The 14,925-nt window shown below is 45.8% G+C and overlaps 1 protein-coding gene across 2 annotated transcripts; it reads left to right on the forward strand.

Moving 5' to 3' along the window:
* The first annotated feature begins 289 nt into the window (after positions 1–289).
* On the forward strand, positions 290–10,790 carry C1S (complement C1s). Of its 2 annotated transcripts, XM_003820262.6 has the most exons (12): positions 290–602; positions 1,478–1,643; positions 2,212–2,419; positions 2,627–2,804; positions 4,027–4,152; positions 4,861–5,060; positions 5,585–5,738; positions 6,283–6,398; positions 6,804–6,882; positions 7,408–7,536; positions 8,218–8,292; positions 9,613–10,790. In XM_003820262.6, the coding sequence occupies exons 2-12, from the start codon at positions 1,639–1,641 to the stop codon at positions 10,407–10,409; spliced, it is 2,067 nt and encodes a 688-aa protein (XP_003820310.1). In that variant the 5' UTR covers positions 290–602; positions 1,478–1,638; the 3' UTR covers positions 10,410–10,790. The 2 variants fall into 2 exon arrangements, with proteins under 2 accessions (XP_003820310.1, XP_063449417.1); XM_063593347.1 differs by lacking the exon at positions 2,212–2,419 and having other exon boundaries at positions 433–602.
* Positions 10,791–14,925: the final 4,135 nt, after the last annotated feature.

The raw sequence follows: 14,925 nt of genomic DNA on the forward strand, positions 1-14,925 counted from the left end.
CTCACGCCATACCACCTTGGGTCTTGGTGTTAAGTCATTATCAACCATTACATTTGCTTTAAAGCAGAGAAGACTTACATTTCTGATAACTACTTTCCCTTAAGTCATGATTCACACACATTTGGAGGGCTGGACTTTCTGGGTTTGGTTATTTCCCCTGGTACCAATCCCCGCCTTTTCCCAGAAATCACTTGACTTCCCCGAAAACTCAGAAACACACCCTTTGGCTGAAAAATAGCATTAAGCAATCGGTGAAATTCCCCATTCCTCCTTTCCCCGCTGGAGCCCTGGATAGAGGGCTCTCTGGCCTGGGAGGAGGACGCTGTCCTTGTTTCAAAAGCAGAGGGAGCTCCAAGATCAAGGCTGAGTTTCCCTAAGTCATGGTCTCCCAGCCCCCTCTGTTTAGATCAGGGAATTTCAGACATGCACACTCGGGTAGGGAATCTTATGAACAGAACCAGGACAGGGAGGCTGGCCGGAGGTTCCTGCAGAGGGAGCGTCAAGGCCCTGTGCTGCTGTCCTTGGGGGCCAGAGGGGTTGCCCAGCATGCCCACTGGCAGGAGAGAGGGAACTGACCCACTTGCTCCTACCAGCTTCTGAAGGTAAAATCCTTACAAACGAGGAGCAGAGCTTTGATGGAGGAAAAAGGAAAGGCAGAAAACTTCACGTAGGAGGGCTTGGGGCAATGATAGAGGGCTGACAAAGGCAGCATAAAAAAAGGCAGAATATAGACAACCTATTTCTCTTAGGCTCACCCCATCCACCCCTACTTCACCCCCTTACCTACCACTGTTTTCAGGGTTAAAGCAATTTTAGCAACCCTTTACTAGGAACTGTGGGGAGATAGCTTGTATTTTCAGTAAGTTGGCGGTGTGGGGGCAGGGACAAACCCCAAACAAACTCTGGAAAACGAATGTAGGAAGTTTTTATGTTCCTTGTCATTTGGCTGTCCCTTTTCTCCTTCCTCGCACAACCCGGTCTCAGTGGGGCAGCACTTCCTTCTCAGACTGCTTGTCCCAGGGTCCCTGCCTTCCCCTAGTGAAAGAAGCTCCTGCCTCCATCGGTGGGCGTTGGGAGCATCAGAGGAGATGCATGCAATGATAAACAGCAGACAGGGCTGCTTGAGGAGATAAGGTGATCACGGTTAAAGAAGAGGGGCTGTCCTACATGGATGATCGTGATGCGCCAAGACTGTTGAAAACCTGAGTGGAAATGGGAGCATCGTTCTTGAGGGCAGGAGAGAGACTGATACCGCGGGGGTGGGGCTGGTGGAGGACAATAGAGGAAGAAGAAAACTGGGAGAAAGTACTCGATTCCTTTGGAGAAAAATTAGGAGAAAGTCCAGAGAAGCAATGAGGGAAGGATACAATTGAGCTATAGTCTAGAAAGTTAGTCGAAGTTAACTAGGGAGGGTGTGAGGGGCACGGTGCTATGTGGGGATGTTGGTGATATGGCCCTGTGTGTTATCCCTTTGAAGGTGACACTGAGTCCCAGGTGACGCCGCACCACCAAAGAAGGTGCTTGTGTTTGTCAGACAAATACAGCCAGGCCTGCCACCCCTTAGGCTCCAAAGTCCGGAGGTGCAGAAAGCCAGGACCAAGAGACAGGCAGCTCACCAGGGTGGACAAATCGCCAGAGATGTGGTAAGTGATCAAGGGTCCCTGAGATGACACAGACTCCATTCCCTTCATCTTCTCAAGAAAAGCGCTCATGGGCCAGGCCTGATGGCTCACGCCTGTAATCCCAGCACTTTGGGAGGCTGAGGCAGGAGGATTGCTTGAGCCCAGGACTTTGAGACCAGCCTGGGCAACATAAGGAGACCCTGTCTCTATTAAAAAAAAAAAAATTAGCCCAGCGTCATGCGTGTCACCTGTGGTCCCTGCTACTCAAAAGGCTGAGGTGGTAGAATCACTTGAGCATGGGAGGTCAAGGCTGCAGTGACCTGAGATTGCACCACTGCACTCCAGCCTGGGTGACAGAGTGAGAACCTGTCTCAAAAAAAAAAAAAAAAAAAAAAAAAAAGGGCTCTTGTCTGAAGCCTGGGTTTTGGTTTGACCTGGGCCTTTTCTTTATTCCGACCTAAGATTCTCCCCCATGGCTGATTGACTGCCTCTCTTCTTCCCCCTTTCTTCTGCCTCTGGCAAATAGCGCGTTCTGTCCTAGGCTACTGGTGCCTGGGTCACCCGCCAATCTATGCCTCTGTTTTTTCAGGTGCATTGTCCTGTTTTCACTTTTGGCATGGGTTTATGCTGAGCCTACCATGTATGGGGAGATCCTGTCCCCTAACTATCCTCAGGCATATCCCAGTGAGGTAGAGAAATCTTGGGACATAGAAGTTCCTGAAGGGTATGGGATTCACCTCTACTTCACCCATCTGGACATTGAGCTGTCAGAGAACTGTGCGTATGACTCAGTGCAGGTATGTTATAAGCACAAAAAGAATAGAGATGGAAGACTAGGGCTAAGGTAGCGGAATAAGGATGTGGGAGGGAGTGCCACCTGTACTCACAGTGAACTGGAGTCAAGTCCTAGTGGCATAAATGTTCTATTCTCTCTGTCCCTTCTTTTAACTCCATACCAAAATATTACCCTTTCCTAGATTTTTTTTTTGTGACTCTTCTCTTAGATAATCTCAGGAGACACTGAAGAAGGGAGGCTCTGTGGACAGAGGAGCAGTAACAATCCCCACTCTCCAATTGTGGAAGAGTTCCAAGTCCCATACAACAAACTCCAGGTGATCTTTAAGTCAGACTTTTCCAATGAAGAGCGTTTTACGGGGTTTGCTGCATACTATGTTGCCACAGGTAAGGCTCACCCTTCTGCATGTGCCTTATTGACCCAGCTAAAAGATTAGAAATGAGAAATCCACTGAGCAACACATTGAATGAGGATTCTGTTCGTAATTCTTATAAAAAGTGTTGACTTGGCCTGGGTCGCTCCATAAATCACTTTTGTGAAATTCAAATGCATGATCATATCTTAGTGGTGATGATGATCATGGTAATAACACATAGTACATAATAAACAGCAATTTGTTGAGAGCCACTATAAACTGGGTATGGATTGGGGATTTTTCCCATTTTAACACAATCGTCACTTTAATCCTTCAAGGTAGGTATTATTTGCTCCATATAAAGATGAAGAAAATAAGGACTAGGAAAGTTAATAACTTGCCAAGAATCACACAAGGAATGTGTAGTATTTAAACCCATTCAATATATGGCATTCAAACCTTCAAATTCTGGGTACTTCTGTATCTCTCTCTAGGTTAAAATGAAGCTAGGACATCTCATAAAGCCAAACTATTGTTTAGATTTGACAGAAGGACCAACATCATATAAAGCAATGAATGTACTGATTCCTCCCTGCAGAAGGCATCGTCATGATGTTTACCTTGCAGAGTGTCATTCCTAGAGCTGAAATGCTCTGTACATGAGAAAAGTCAAGGATCTCTGACATTAAGAGCTGCCTAGGCCGGGCATGGTAGCTCACACCTGTAATCCCAGCACTTTGGGAGGCTGAGGCAGGTGGATTACCGGAGCCCAGGAGTTAAAGACCAGCCTGGCCAACATGGTGAAACCCTGTCTCTACTAAAAATATGAAAAATTAACCAGGCATAGTGGTGGTGCGTGCTTGTGTTCCCAGCTCCTCGGGAGGTAGAGGCGTGAGACTTGCTTGAACTTGCTTGAAAATGTGGAGGTTGCAGTGAGCCAAGATCCCACTACTGCACTCCAGCCTCTGTGACAGAGTGAGGCTATGTCACATACACACACACACACACACACACACACACACACACACACACACACCCGAGCTTCCTTATAGCTGTGTAGTGGTAGGGCTCAACTCTGGAATCATATGTCAGGAGAGTAATATGGAATAATAGTAGCCTGAAATGTGATCCCTTGACGGATCTTTAAGCAATAGGCCTTTCCTACTTTTTCTTACCCTTATGGTTTTGGGTTTAACCTCATTCTCCCTTCTTGGTGTTTGTTCTTGACCTCAGCCTCTTTCTACTCTTTGTAGACATAAATGAATGCACAGATTTTGTAGATGTCCCTTGTAGCCACTTCTGCAACAATTTCATTGGTGGTTACTTCTGCTCCTGTCCTCCGGAATATTTCCTCCATGATGACATGAAGAATTGTGGAGGTGAGCTTGGTGTTAAGAGGGTTGCATGTTCCCTGGGATTTGGAATGGCTGAGGCCTCAGAAAGGGCTTTGTCCACCTTTCCAACTTCGATTAGGCCAAGCCTTCATTTGGCACTTCTTTTTTATTTTAGAATTTATTTATTTATTTATTATTTTTAATAATTTCAATAGTTTTGGGGGTACTGGTGTTTTTGGTTACATGGATGAGTTCTTTAGTGGTCAATTCTGAGATTTTAGTGCACTTGTTACTTGAGCGGTGTACACTATACCCAATGTGTAGTTTTCTTGCCCCCGTTTCAACCTCCTCCCACATTGAGTCCCCAGGGTCCATTATATCACTCTGTATTGGCATCTATTCTTAGTTACTCATAAGCTGAGATGAAGCCACAAGAAGGGAGGAAGATAAGACTATAGGGTAAAGTTAGTTAATTGGAGAAGAGAGATAGATGCCTGTAAAGGGTCTACTGGGGGCTGTTCATAACCAGAAAGGCTCCATCCTAAGCAAAGTGATGGAAACCTAATAGGGATTGGGTATTCCTACTGATATGTATTGCACGTGTAATTGCTCTATCCCTCCAGTTAGGGCAGGGATCTCAGGTTAGTTTGAATGCAGGACTGTCAGTTTCTGAGAGAAGGAATCATAGAATAGTGCAGGAATTCCTTTGCTTGACCCTGTATTTGATTCTCCCTTTCTCTTTTTCTCTGTTAGTTAATTGCAGTGGGGATGTATTCACCGCACTGATTGGGGAGATTGCAAGTCCCAATTATCCCAAACCGTATCCAGAGAACTCAAGGTGTGAATACCAGATCCGGTTGGAGAAAGGGTTCCAAGTGGTGGTGACCTTGCGGAGAGAAGATTTTGATGTGGAAGCAGCTGACTCAGAGGGAAACTGCCTTGACAGTTTAGTTGTGCGTGATGGTTGATTAATACCCCACCCTTAACTTACACAGAGATCTCTCCCTGAAGACAAAGAAATTTTTTTTTGATACAGCGTCTTGCTCTGTTGCTCAAGCTGGAGTGCAGTGGTGCAATCACAGCTCACTGTAGCCTTGATCTCTTGGGCTCAAGCAAGCGTCCCACCTCAGCCTCCTGAGTAGCTGGGCCCACAGGCGTGCGTCATCAAACCCAGCTAATATTTTTATTGTTGTTATTATTTTTTTTTACAGAGATGGGGTTTTGCTATGTTGCTCAGGATAGCCTGAAACTCCTGGCCTCAAGCAATGCTCCCACCTCGGCCTCCCAAAGTGCTGGGATTATAGGCGTGAGCCACTGCACTCAGCCTGAAGATAAAATTATCTTTTCTCCTGACCCTTATTTTCCTTCTTCTTATTTTATGTGACATTTAATGCCTCTTTTATTTGTATCTCCCACTCCCCAATTTTACCTCTTTCCTTTAGTTCTTTCCCTCTTCTGATTTCATCATTTTGTTCAGTTTCTTGCAGGAGATCGGCAATTTGGTCCTTACTGTGGTCATGGATTCCCTGGGCCTCTAAATATTGAAACCAAGAGTAATGCTCTTGATATCATCTTCCAAACTGATCTAACAGGGCAAAAAAAGGGCTGGAAACTTCGCTATCATGGAGATCGTGAGTAACCTAGAAGTGCCTCTTTGGTTGGTGATACCAAAGTCCCCAAACAATGTGGGATCAAAGCAGGTAGATGATCCAGGCACACTGGAAGCACCTGTGATCTCAGCTACCGAGGGAGGCTGAGGCAGGAGGATCCCTTGAGCCCAGGAAGTAGGAGTTTGAGTCCACTCTGGGCAACAGAGCAAAACCTTGTCTCTAAAACAAAACAAAAACAAAGCAATAATTTAAAAAACAGATAGATTGTTGTTCTGATAGAATCCTGAGATACTTCACTTCTTCAGGAAAATCTAAACCAGTCAATGGTTGCTAGAAATGCCTCAACCTCTAGTAATCCTTTAACTAGACCTGAGACTGCAGACAGCTTGCGGGTGGTTAGTTGGTAATGCCATATGATTTTAGACATCTGCTGTATTGGAATGTTAAGCATCAGGATTGAGGACAACTGGACGATTTTAGAAAGTGTGAGAATGATGTAAATAGAATGAGAGTCTTCAACTATTTAGTAATTTTTTTCTCCTGTCCCAACTTCTGTTCTTTCAAGCAATGCCCTGCCCGAAGGAAGACACTCCCAATTCTGTTTGGGAGCCTGCGAAGGCAAAATATGTCTTTAGAGATGTGGTGCAGATAACCTGTCTGGATGGGTTTGAAGTTGTGGAGGTAAAGTACCACCTTGGCTTCTCCCCAATCCCTGGCCCCAGATCGGGATGAGTGGACTGAAATTGTCCAGTTGTTTACCCAATGTATGTGTGTGATCAAGGTATAACACCTTTCCCATAAACACAACAGCTTAAGATCTGTAGTTCTCCCTTGTGAGTCATGGAGCTGCCTGGCCAGCTTGGCATTCTCTCTGCCTTCAGTCTTCTTGGGGAAGGGGAGTTGACACGTTGGGGCAAAGCTTTCTGTCGGCCTCATCTCCTGGGTGCTTTGGGTCTGCTAAGATGTTCCCAAGCTTCTTGTGGTGAGGACTCCTCATTGATCCAAGGCCAGAGATCAATTCCAGTTTTGATTTTGGTTTCCCATATCTCTCTTCAGAAATAAGTGGTGATGTTTATTATTCTCCAGGGACGTGTTGGTGCAACATCTTTCTATTCGACTTGTCAAAGCAATGGAAAGTGGAGTAATTCCAAACTGAAATGTCAACGTATGTGTCTCTTCAAAGTGGAAGTCTTTCTTTTTCTCTCAGAGAGAATGGAAAGATCAGCACATCAAAATTCAAATGCATGGTTTCCTCTTAGGCATGTGAGGGAGTGGGTTGGGTTTTTGAAGGGAAGCCAGTCATGGAAGCTTTTCTAGTCCCAGCCCCGCATCTGGTCCCAGGCCAACTAGATCGGCATGTTTCCTTCCAAGAAAGGGGCTATGGGATAGGTCGAGTTAGTAGCCCCACGTGGGTGCATTTGTGGCTTCCACTGGGCCTTCACCAACCACTGAGAACCAGGCTCTTCACTACGGCTTTCATGGGGCCATCTGAATTGGCATCTCAGCGGGTGAGGGAGCTGAGAGATGCCAGTTGGGGAGGATGGCCACAGACAGGCTGGTGTGGGGAGGTTCATCCCAGGTGTGCCTGTGGATATGGGGTGGGGAAGCAGTGAGGATGAACCTGGCCCCATGACTCTCCCTTGGAGGAAGTGGCTGTCCTGACCATCGCTCTCCTTCCTTCGTCTGGTAGCTGTGGACTGTGGCATTCCTGAATCCATTGAGAATGGTAAAGTTGAAGACCCAGAGAGCACTTTGTTTGGTTCTGTCATCCGCTACACTTGTGAGGAGCCGTATTACTACATGGAAAATGGAGGAGGTGGTAGGTTTCTTCTACTGGAGAAGAGAGAGAGTGAGAAGGTGTTGGAGGGTGGATAGCATAATCTGTCTGTGCCAGAGAGAGTTTGGAGACAAATGAAGGTGATAGGACAGACATTGTTCATCTCCTTGGCTTCGTCCAAAGATACAGTTTTCATCTGGAGCAGGGCACGTTCAGGGGAGCATCAGTCACAGGGAATCATAGAGGTCACCAACTGAGTTTCACAGCTGCAGCAGGAATTCCCCTACAACATCCATTTCATGGGATTACCCACCTTTTGACCAGTTATTTCATGTAAAACCCACAGGAGCAATGCCTTCAGCTTTAAGCCACCAAACTACACTGACTGGCTTTCTTGATGTAGAGGCTTTGGTCATGCTAGGTGAAGGGCTGAATGAGACCCTAATACGTTCTCTGCATTGCTTTGTATTTATTTCCCCACTTTCCCGATGCCTTCTTTCCTTCTGCTTTGGAGATGTTCCCTTTGTCTCCCCGGCAGGCTAGAGGCCTGAGGGATTGTTTGGAGGAAGATATTTTTTTTCTGGCTGATTTAATCTGATTTACTACTTGAATCCTAGACGAGCTGAGGCTCTGAAGGAACGGGGCAGGGTGTTGGGGTAGGGGGGGAATGGAAGAAGGAAGATGTGGTGGTGAGTGTGGCCTGTGTTCTCTGTGCTATTCCAGGGGAGTATCATTGTGCTGGTAATGGGAGCTGGGTGAATGAGGTGCTGGGCCCAGAGCTGCCGAAATGTGTTCCAGGTAAGGAGGACCGAGGCTTGGGGAGAGATGATAGCCACGGGTGACTGGGAGTCACCTTCTGAAAGCAACTGTAATCCTCTTGGGAAAGGACTGAACAGTGACCTGCCAGAGTCCAGCTCAGTGAGGTGGCAGTATCACTGTGCCGTGGGCTGCCAGGGCCGTGGGGAACCTCCTCAGCCACACTGAAGCCAGGCCAACTGGAAGGAAATAGAAACGTCAGCCAGCGACAGTTGGTGTCTGGTAATGTAGCTGCAGTGAGAAGATACAGAACTGCTAAAAACAGGGCCTGAAAGCTGAGAGTGAGTAATCAACACTCAGAAACAAGTCTAGCTAAATAGCCTAGTTATTATATTAAAAGTTTATAGGGCAGCAAGATATAGAGGAATTCAAAGAATGAGGAAGATAAGAGTTGGGTAGCAGAAGGCTGGGGCAAATCCAATAGGATAATAACCATCCTGGGTGGTACTGAAAGCTGAAGACTGAGCTGATTTGTTGCATTTATTATCTCATTCGTGTCCATATAACAGCCCTGTGAGCTAGGTGTCACTGGTCTTATCTGACCAATGTCAAATGTGAATGGGTGGGGTGCAAGTTCACAGAGTTAGCAAGTGGCAAAGGCAGGCTTTGAGCCCAGGTCTGTCTAAGTTCACAGCCCATTGTGCTCAACTTGGAGTCCCTCCAGGCTGTCTAGTAAGGGATTTAGGTAAGCAGCTTCACTTGAATTCAGTTATTAGTATAACTGAATGGTAATGGCACCAGTCACTGGGAGTGAGAGGTCAAGGCCAAAGAAGGGACCCCTCTCTACTTCCTAGGCTGACCTGTGGTTTACTAGGAGGGACTCAGGTGCAACTAGGACTCCAGTAAAGAAGGTGATTAAAGTTTGATCTGGGCATCTGAAGAAGGCAGAAATCTTTCCTCCTCCACCATCTGTGTGAGAAAAGGGTTTCCAGCACTGGCTCTTGATTGGGCACCGGCCTCATGTGCCGAGTTGGGAGGTGCAAAGGGGACCCCTGCCTCCAGAGGGGCTGTAGGTCACACTGTGGATAGTGTGAGGCGTTAGTGCATCTGGACTCAGTGATTCACACACTGCCTCCGTTTAACTGAGCTCTCCCATGAGCCAGCTTATGACATTGGCAAAGCGGGATGTTTAGGTAAGGCCAGAGTGGGTCAGGTATTGAGGTTGTTGATCAAATAGGGTTGACTATTTTGTACTAGAGAATCCTGCAACCTAGCAGGTAACATTATGTGAGTGGTTGGAGGATTTGCAGGAAGCCAGCATCGTTTCTTCCTCCTTCCCTGTGTTGTTTTATTCCTTCCTAGTCTGTGGAGTCCCCAGAGAACCCTTTGAAGAAAAACAGAGGATAATTGGAGGATCCGATGCAGATATTAAAAACTTCCCCTGGCAAGTCTTCTTTGACAACCCATGGGCTGGTGGAGCGCTCATTGATGAGTACTGGGTGCTGACGGCTGCTCATGTTGTGGAGGGAAACAGGGAGCCAACAATGTATGTTGGGTCCACCTCAGTGCAGACCTCACGGCTGGCAAAATCCAAGATGCTCACTCCTGAGCATGTGTTTATTCATCCGGGATGGAAGCTGCTGGAAGTCCCAGAAGGACGAACAAATTTTGATAATGACATTGCACTGGTGCGGCTGAAAGACCCAGTGAAAATGGGACCCACCGTCTCTCCCATCTGCCTACCAGGCACCTCTTCCGACTACAACCTCATGGATGGGGACCTGGGACTGATCTCAGGCTGGGGCCGAACCGAGAAGAGAGATCGTGCTGTTCGCCTCAAGGCGGCAAGGTTACCTGTAGCTCCTTTAAGAAAATGCAAAGAAGTGAAAATGGAGAAACCCACAGCAGATGCAGAGGCCTATGTTTTCACTCCTAACATGATCTGTGCTGGAGGAGAGAAGGGCATGGATAGCTGTAAAGGAGACAGTGGTGGGGCCTTTGCTGTACAGGATCCCAATGACAAGACCAAATTCTATGCAGCTGGCCTGGTGTCCTGGGGCCCCCAGTGTGGGACCTATGGGCTCTACACACGGGTAAAGAACTACGTTGACTGGATACTGAAGACTATGCAGGAAAATAGCACCCCCCGTGAGGACTAATCCAGATACATCCCACCAGCCTCTCCAAGGGTGGTGACCAATGCATTACCTTCTGTTCCTTATGATATTCTCATTATTTCATCATGACTGAAAGAAGACATGAGCGAATGATTTAAATAGAACTTGATTGTTGAGACGCCTTGCTAGAGGTAGAGTTTGATCATAGAATTGTGCTGGTCATACATTTGTGGTCTGACTCCTTGGGGTCCTTTCCCTGGAGTACCTATTGTAGGTAACACTATGGGTGGGGCACTCCTTTCTTGCACTATTCCACAGGGATACCTTAATTCTTTGTTTCCTCTTTACCTGTTCAGAATTCCATTTACTTGATCATTCTCAGTATCCACTGTCTATGTACAATAAAGGATGTTTATAAGCAAATTTTGTCTGACTTACCTCATTCCACACCAAACCCTCAGAATTATAGAAGGGGAATGGGATGAGAAGGCTGTTATGTCACTGAAATTGGGCATCCAGCCACTAATATTTAATTTAATTGTCACGAAAACAGGGAATTCAGCTTTTCTTCTCTCATCCAAATGAGATTTACTGAATATTGTGGGTTAGTATGAAGATCGCCAGTGTAAGGCATCACATTCTGCTTTTGAAACTCATTAATATTTACCTGGCCAAAAAAAAAAAAAAAAGAAAAAAAAGAAAAAAAAGAAGCTCATTAAATGTCATGTGGTGCGTGGCTCACACCTGTGATCCCAACACTTTGGGAGGCTGGGGTGGGAGGATCGCTTGAGCCCAGGGATTCAAGACCAGTGTGAGCAACATAGGGAGACCCTGTCTCTACAAAAATAAAAAATAAAAATTAGCTAGGCATGGTGTGCGTGCCTTAGTCCCAGCTACTCAGGAGGCTGAGTTGGGAGGATCGCTTGAGCCCAGGAGGTCAAGGCTGCAGTGATCATGCCACTGTACTCCAGCCTGGGCAACCAGAGTGAGACATTGTCTGGAACAAAGCAAAATAAACCCACCTCATTCAGAAATCCACGTACAATAGTTTGAGTTGGCTGTTTAAGATCTTCTTTAAGTATAAATTGTTTCAATATGTCAACGGAAAGTTAATTTTCCTCTAATACTCATTGTATCATGCAATATTATGACAACAAAAAAGAAAAACTAAAGAAATTCAGCATGCTCTTGTCTGCTTTCCTGGTGGTTTTAATCAATTTGTGACAATGTTTTCATTAGACTGAACTCTGTACCAAGATGACATAGCAGAAAATCTCGGTAAGGATGGACCCCAAAACTCTCCCTTCTATTTTCTAGGGGAAGGAAAAGAAAAGATTCCTCTTCCAAAAGAATGATTAGTGATGAGAAATGACTACAGAATAGAGACTTAGCATTTTAAAAACTGAGGACAGGAGAACTATCTTAGGACAGCGGTTGCCCTGACAGGGCATCTTAGGAAAGTGGAGGTCTGAGAAGAAGAGCTGAGGGGGAATCTGACCTATTTGATGTGACACGTGGCTTTCAGGAGGGCAGTTTTTACTAGAAGCCAAAAAAGGTTTGTTTGGGCCCATCAAGAATGGACTTTGATATTCCATAGACCAAGAGGGCTAAATTCAACAGTTGACCTTAGACCGCAGGGTAAACGTGATGAGGTAACCAGAGGAATTCTAATCGAAGGGCCTGAAGAATTGAAGGGAATTACAACAGGGAGTCTCTGGGAGGATTATATGGTCAACCAAGCAGCATAAAGTCACTGTGTCACTCCTGAACTGTATGCCTCATAGCCACCTCCTCACCCTTCCTGTCATTGCAGGAGCAATGGAGTTGACAGCGTGCCCTGGGTGAGAGTGTTTCCGTGAGAGGAGGATTCTTCTAGAGATAAAAAGGCATTGGAGGAATATTAAGATTTAGAAACATGGTCTGTGAAAGGGATATTGTTCTTTTTTTATACTTGGGGCAATAGCAAAAAATTAACCTGGAATCTGACAACAGAAAAAGGAAGTTCATCCCTCTCGGAGAATCACCAGTCTATTTGGGTTCTGCCCTTGCTGATGGGCTGAGGTATTGGTGAAGAATTTCCCTCTTTGCGGCCACCATGTACGGCATGATGGGAATGGGCTTTGCATCGTTGACTGTGCCGCAAGGTCATTTCTCTGGGTGAATGGCAGGGAGAAGACCTAAATGAATCATGATCAGAGACTTCAGAGCTAGGAAGAGCTTGTCATCAGGTCCTAGAGGGGCTAGAAAGTCATTCATTGTGTTTAAAGGGTATCCATCGTAGTACCTTGCAAGTTACTTGGGAACATATGTCCGCTTCATCTGAAACTCAGGAAAAGAGTTAGCTTTTTAAAGAAGGTGAATTGTCACTTTTCTTTGGTCAGAAGAAAATGGACTGGTGGGCCAGCAACTCATGCCAGGGAGGAAAGACAATGTCCGGTGGTCAAGAGGACTTGAACCTACTTGAAACTGGACCAGCCCAGAAGGGGCTAGAAGGGATCCTGGGACTCTAAAGTTTCCTTTACAGTGACTGCTAGAATCAGAAACATATTCGGTGGAAATGTGACTTTTTTCCTGCATATTGGTTATTATTTTAATAATTGAAAATATGATGTGAGGTGTGGTGACTCACACCTGTAATCCCAGCACTTTGGGAGGCCAGGGAGGATGGATCACATGAGGTCAGGAGTTTGAGAGCAGCCTGACCAACACGGTGAAACCTTGTCTCTACTAAAAATACAAAAATTAGCCAGGTGTGGTGGCAGGTGCTTGTAATCCCAGCTACTCGGGAGGCTGAGGCAGGAGAATAGCTTGAACCTGGTATTGCAGTGAGCCGAGATGGCACCACTGCATTCCAGCCTGGGCAGCAGAGTGAGATTCCGTCTCACACACACACACACGGACACAACACAGCTTTATTTAATCTTGATCAAATCCACAAACTCTGCCATGGTTTTTAAAATAATGATTTAACAAAACCCTTTTTCTTTTGACATATTCACAAGAAGTTGCAAAGTTAGTACAGAGAGGTGCTATTTCCCCTAATGGCTACATCTTAGGTAACTACAGTACAATATCTAAACCAGGAAACTTATGTTGGTACAATGTGCAAGGGCAGTTTTGTGTTGTTTTACTACATTGGAGACTCATGTGAGCACCTCTGCAGTCAAGATATGAAACAATTCCATCACTACAAAGATTTCCCTCTTGCTACATTTTGTAGTCACACCGTTTTTTATTTTCTCTTACAATCATAAAAAGACACATTGGAAAGATCCAGCTTCTCTCATTTGTCCTAAGAGGAAATTAATTTTGGGTATGTCCACCCTTGAACCAGAGAAAAGCAGAGACTGGACATATTGAGGGAGATGAAGTTGTGGTAACAGGAACCACAACGGGGGAACCCCCCCCAGAGCAAAACCTACAGGGAAAGTCTCTGATGGACCTAGTTTCCTGAATGGAAGCATCTGTTTTAAAAAAATCTCTCTTCCTCTACAAGGGACTACAAAGGACACAGAAGACCTGCAGCTGCCAGGAAGGAGCTCATTCTGATTGTAACCATTGTATTCTGCCTCATCTCCAAATGGGCTGTTTGCATTGTGTATCTATCTCCCTTTAGGTTTAATGTGGAAACAAATCATTTCTTTTGTCTTCATTGCTTAAGGACTGAGTGTGAAATATTTTTGGCATAATATGCTCAGGTTTTTCTGGGCATCTGCCTATTCATGGATAAAATGAAAATGTTTCTTGATCTCTCTTAGACAGAAAGCAAGAAGAACTTAAGGTTTTTAACAGAAAAAATAAAAGAGGATGGCTAGAATAAAAATTCACAGAAATAGGGCCGGGCGCTATGGCTCATGCCTATAATCCCAGCACTTTGGGAGGCCGAGGCGGGCGGATCACGAGGTCAGGAGATTGAGACCATCTTGGCTAACACGGTGAAACCCCGTCTCTACTAAAAATACAAAATTAGCCGGGCGTCATGGCGGGCACCTGTAGTCCCAGCTCTTCAGCAAGCTGAGGCAGAAGAATCATTTGAACCTGGGAGGCAGAGGTTGCAGTGAGCCTGGATCACGCCACCGCACTCCAGCCTGCGTGACAGAGCGAGCCTCCGTCTCAAAAAAAAAAAAAAAAAATCACAAATAAAGATTCACAGAATAAAAATGCACGGAAGCAGGGATGAAAGCAAAAAAAGCACCTGAGCACCTAGTTGGGGGAGAAGTCAGGACAGCAGAGAAGAATCCCGGGGCCACTGCAGATGAGTGTGTCAGAACTGAGTAGGACTGAAGAAGACCTAAAAGGGAGAATTTGGCCTTCTCATAGGGCCAAGCAGAGGCCGGTTGTGTGGGGCAGGGCTGACCCCAAAAGGCTTGACAGAGACCCCCGAGGAGAGGTTTTGGAAAACACTGAACACCTAGGTTGGACCTAGATGAACTTTACCTGCTCTGTCACATAATTGTGATATAATTTATGTAGAATTTTTTTCCAGCAATTTATGAAGTTGTCTCGAGTTTGCCTTAAGTGGCCCTAAGCCTTTCAGGTCTCTTTTCCCGGTCCTTGG

The sequence above is a fragment of the Pan paniscus genome, chromosome 10, assembly GCF_029289425.2.
Source record: "Pan paniscus chromosome 10, NHGRI_mPanPan1-v2.0_pri, whole genome shotgun sequence".
NCBI classification, from domain to species: Eukaryota; Metazoa; Chordata; class Mammalia; order Primates; family Hominidae; genus Pan; species Pan paniscus.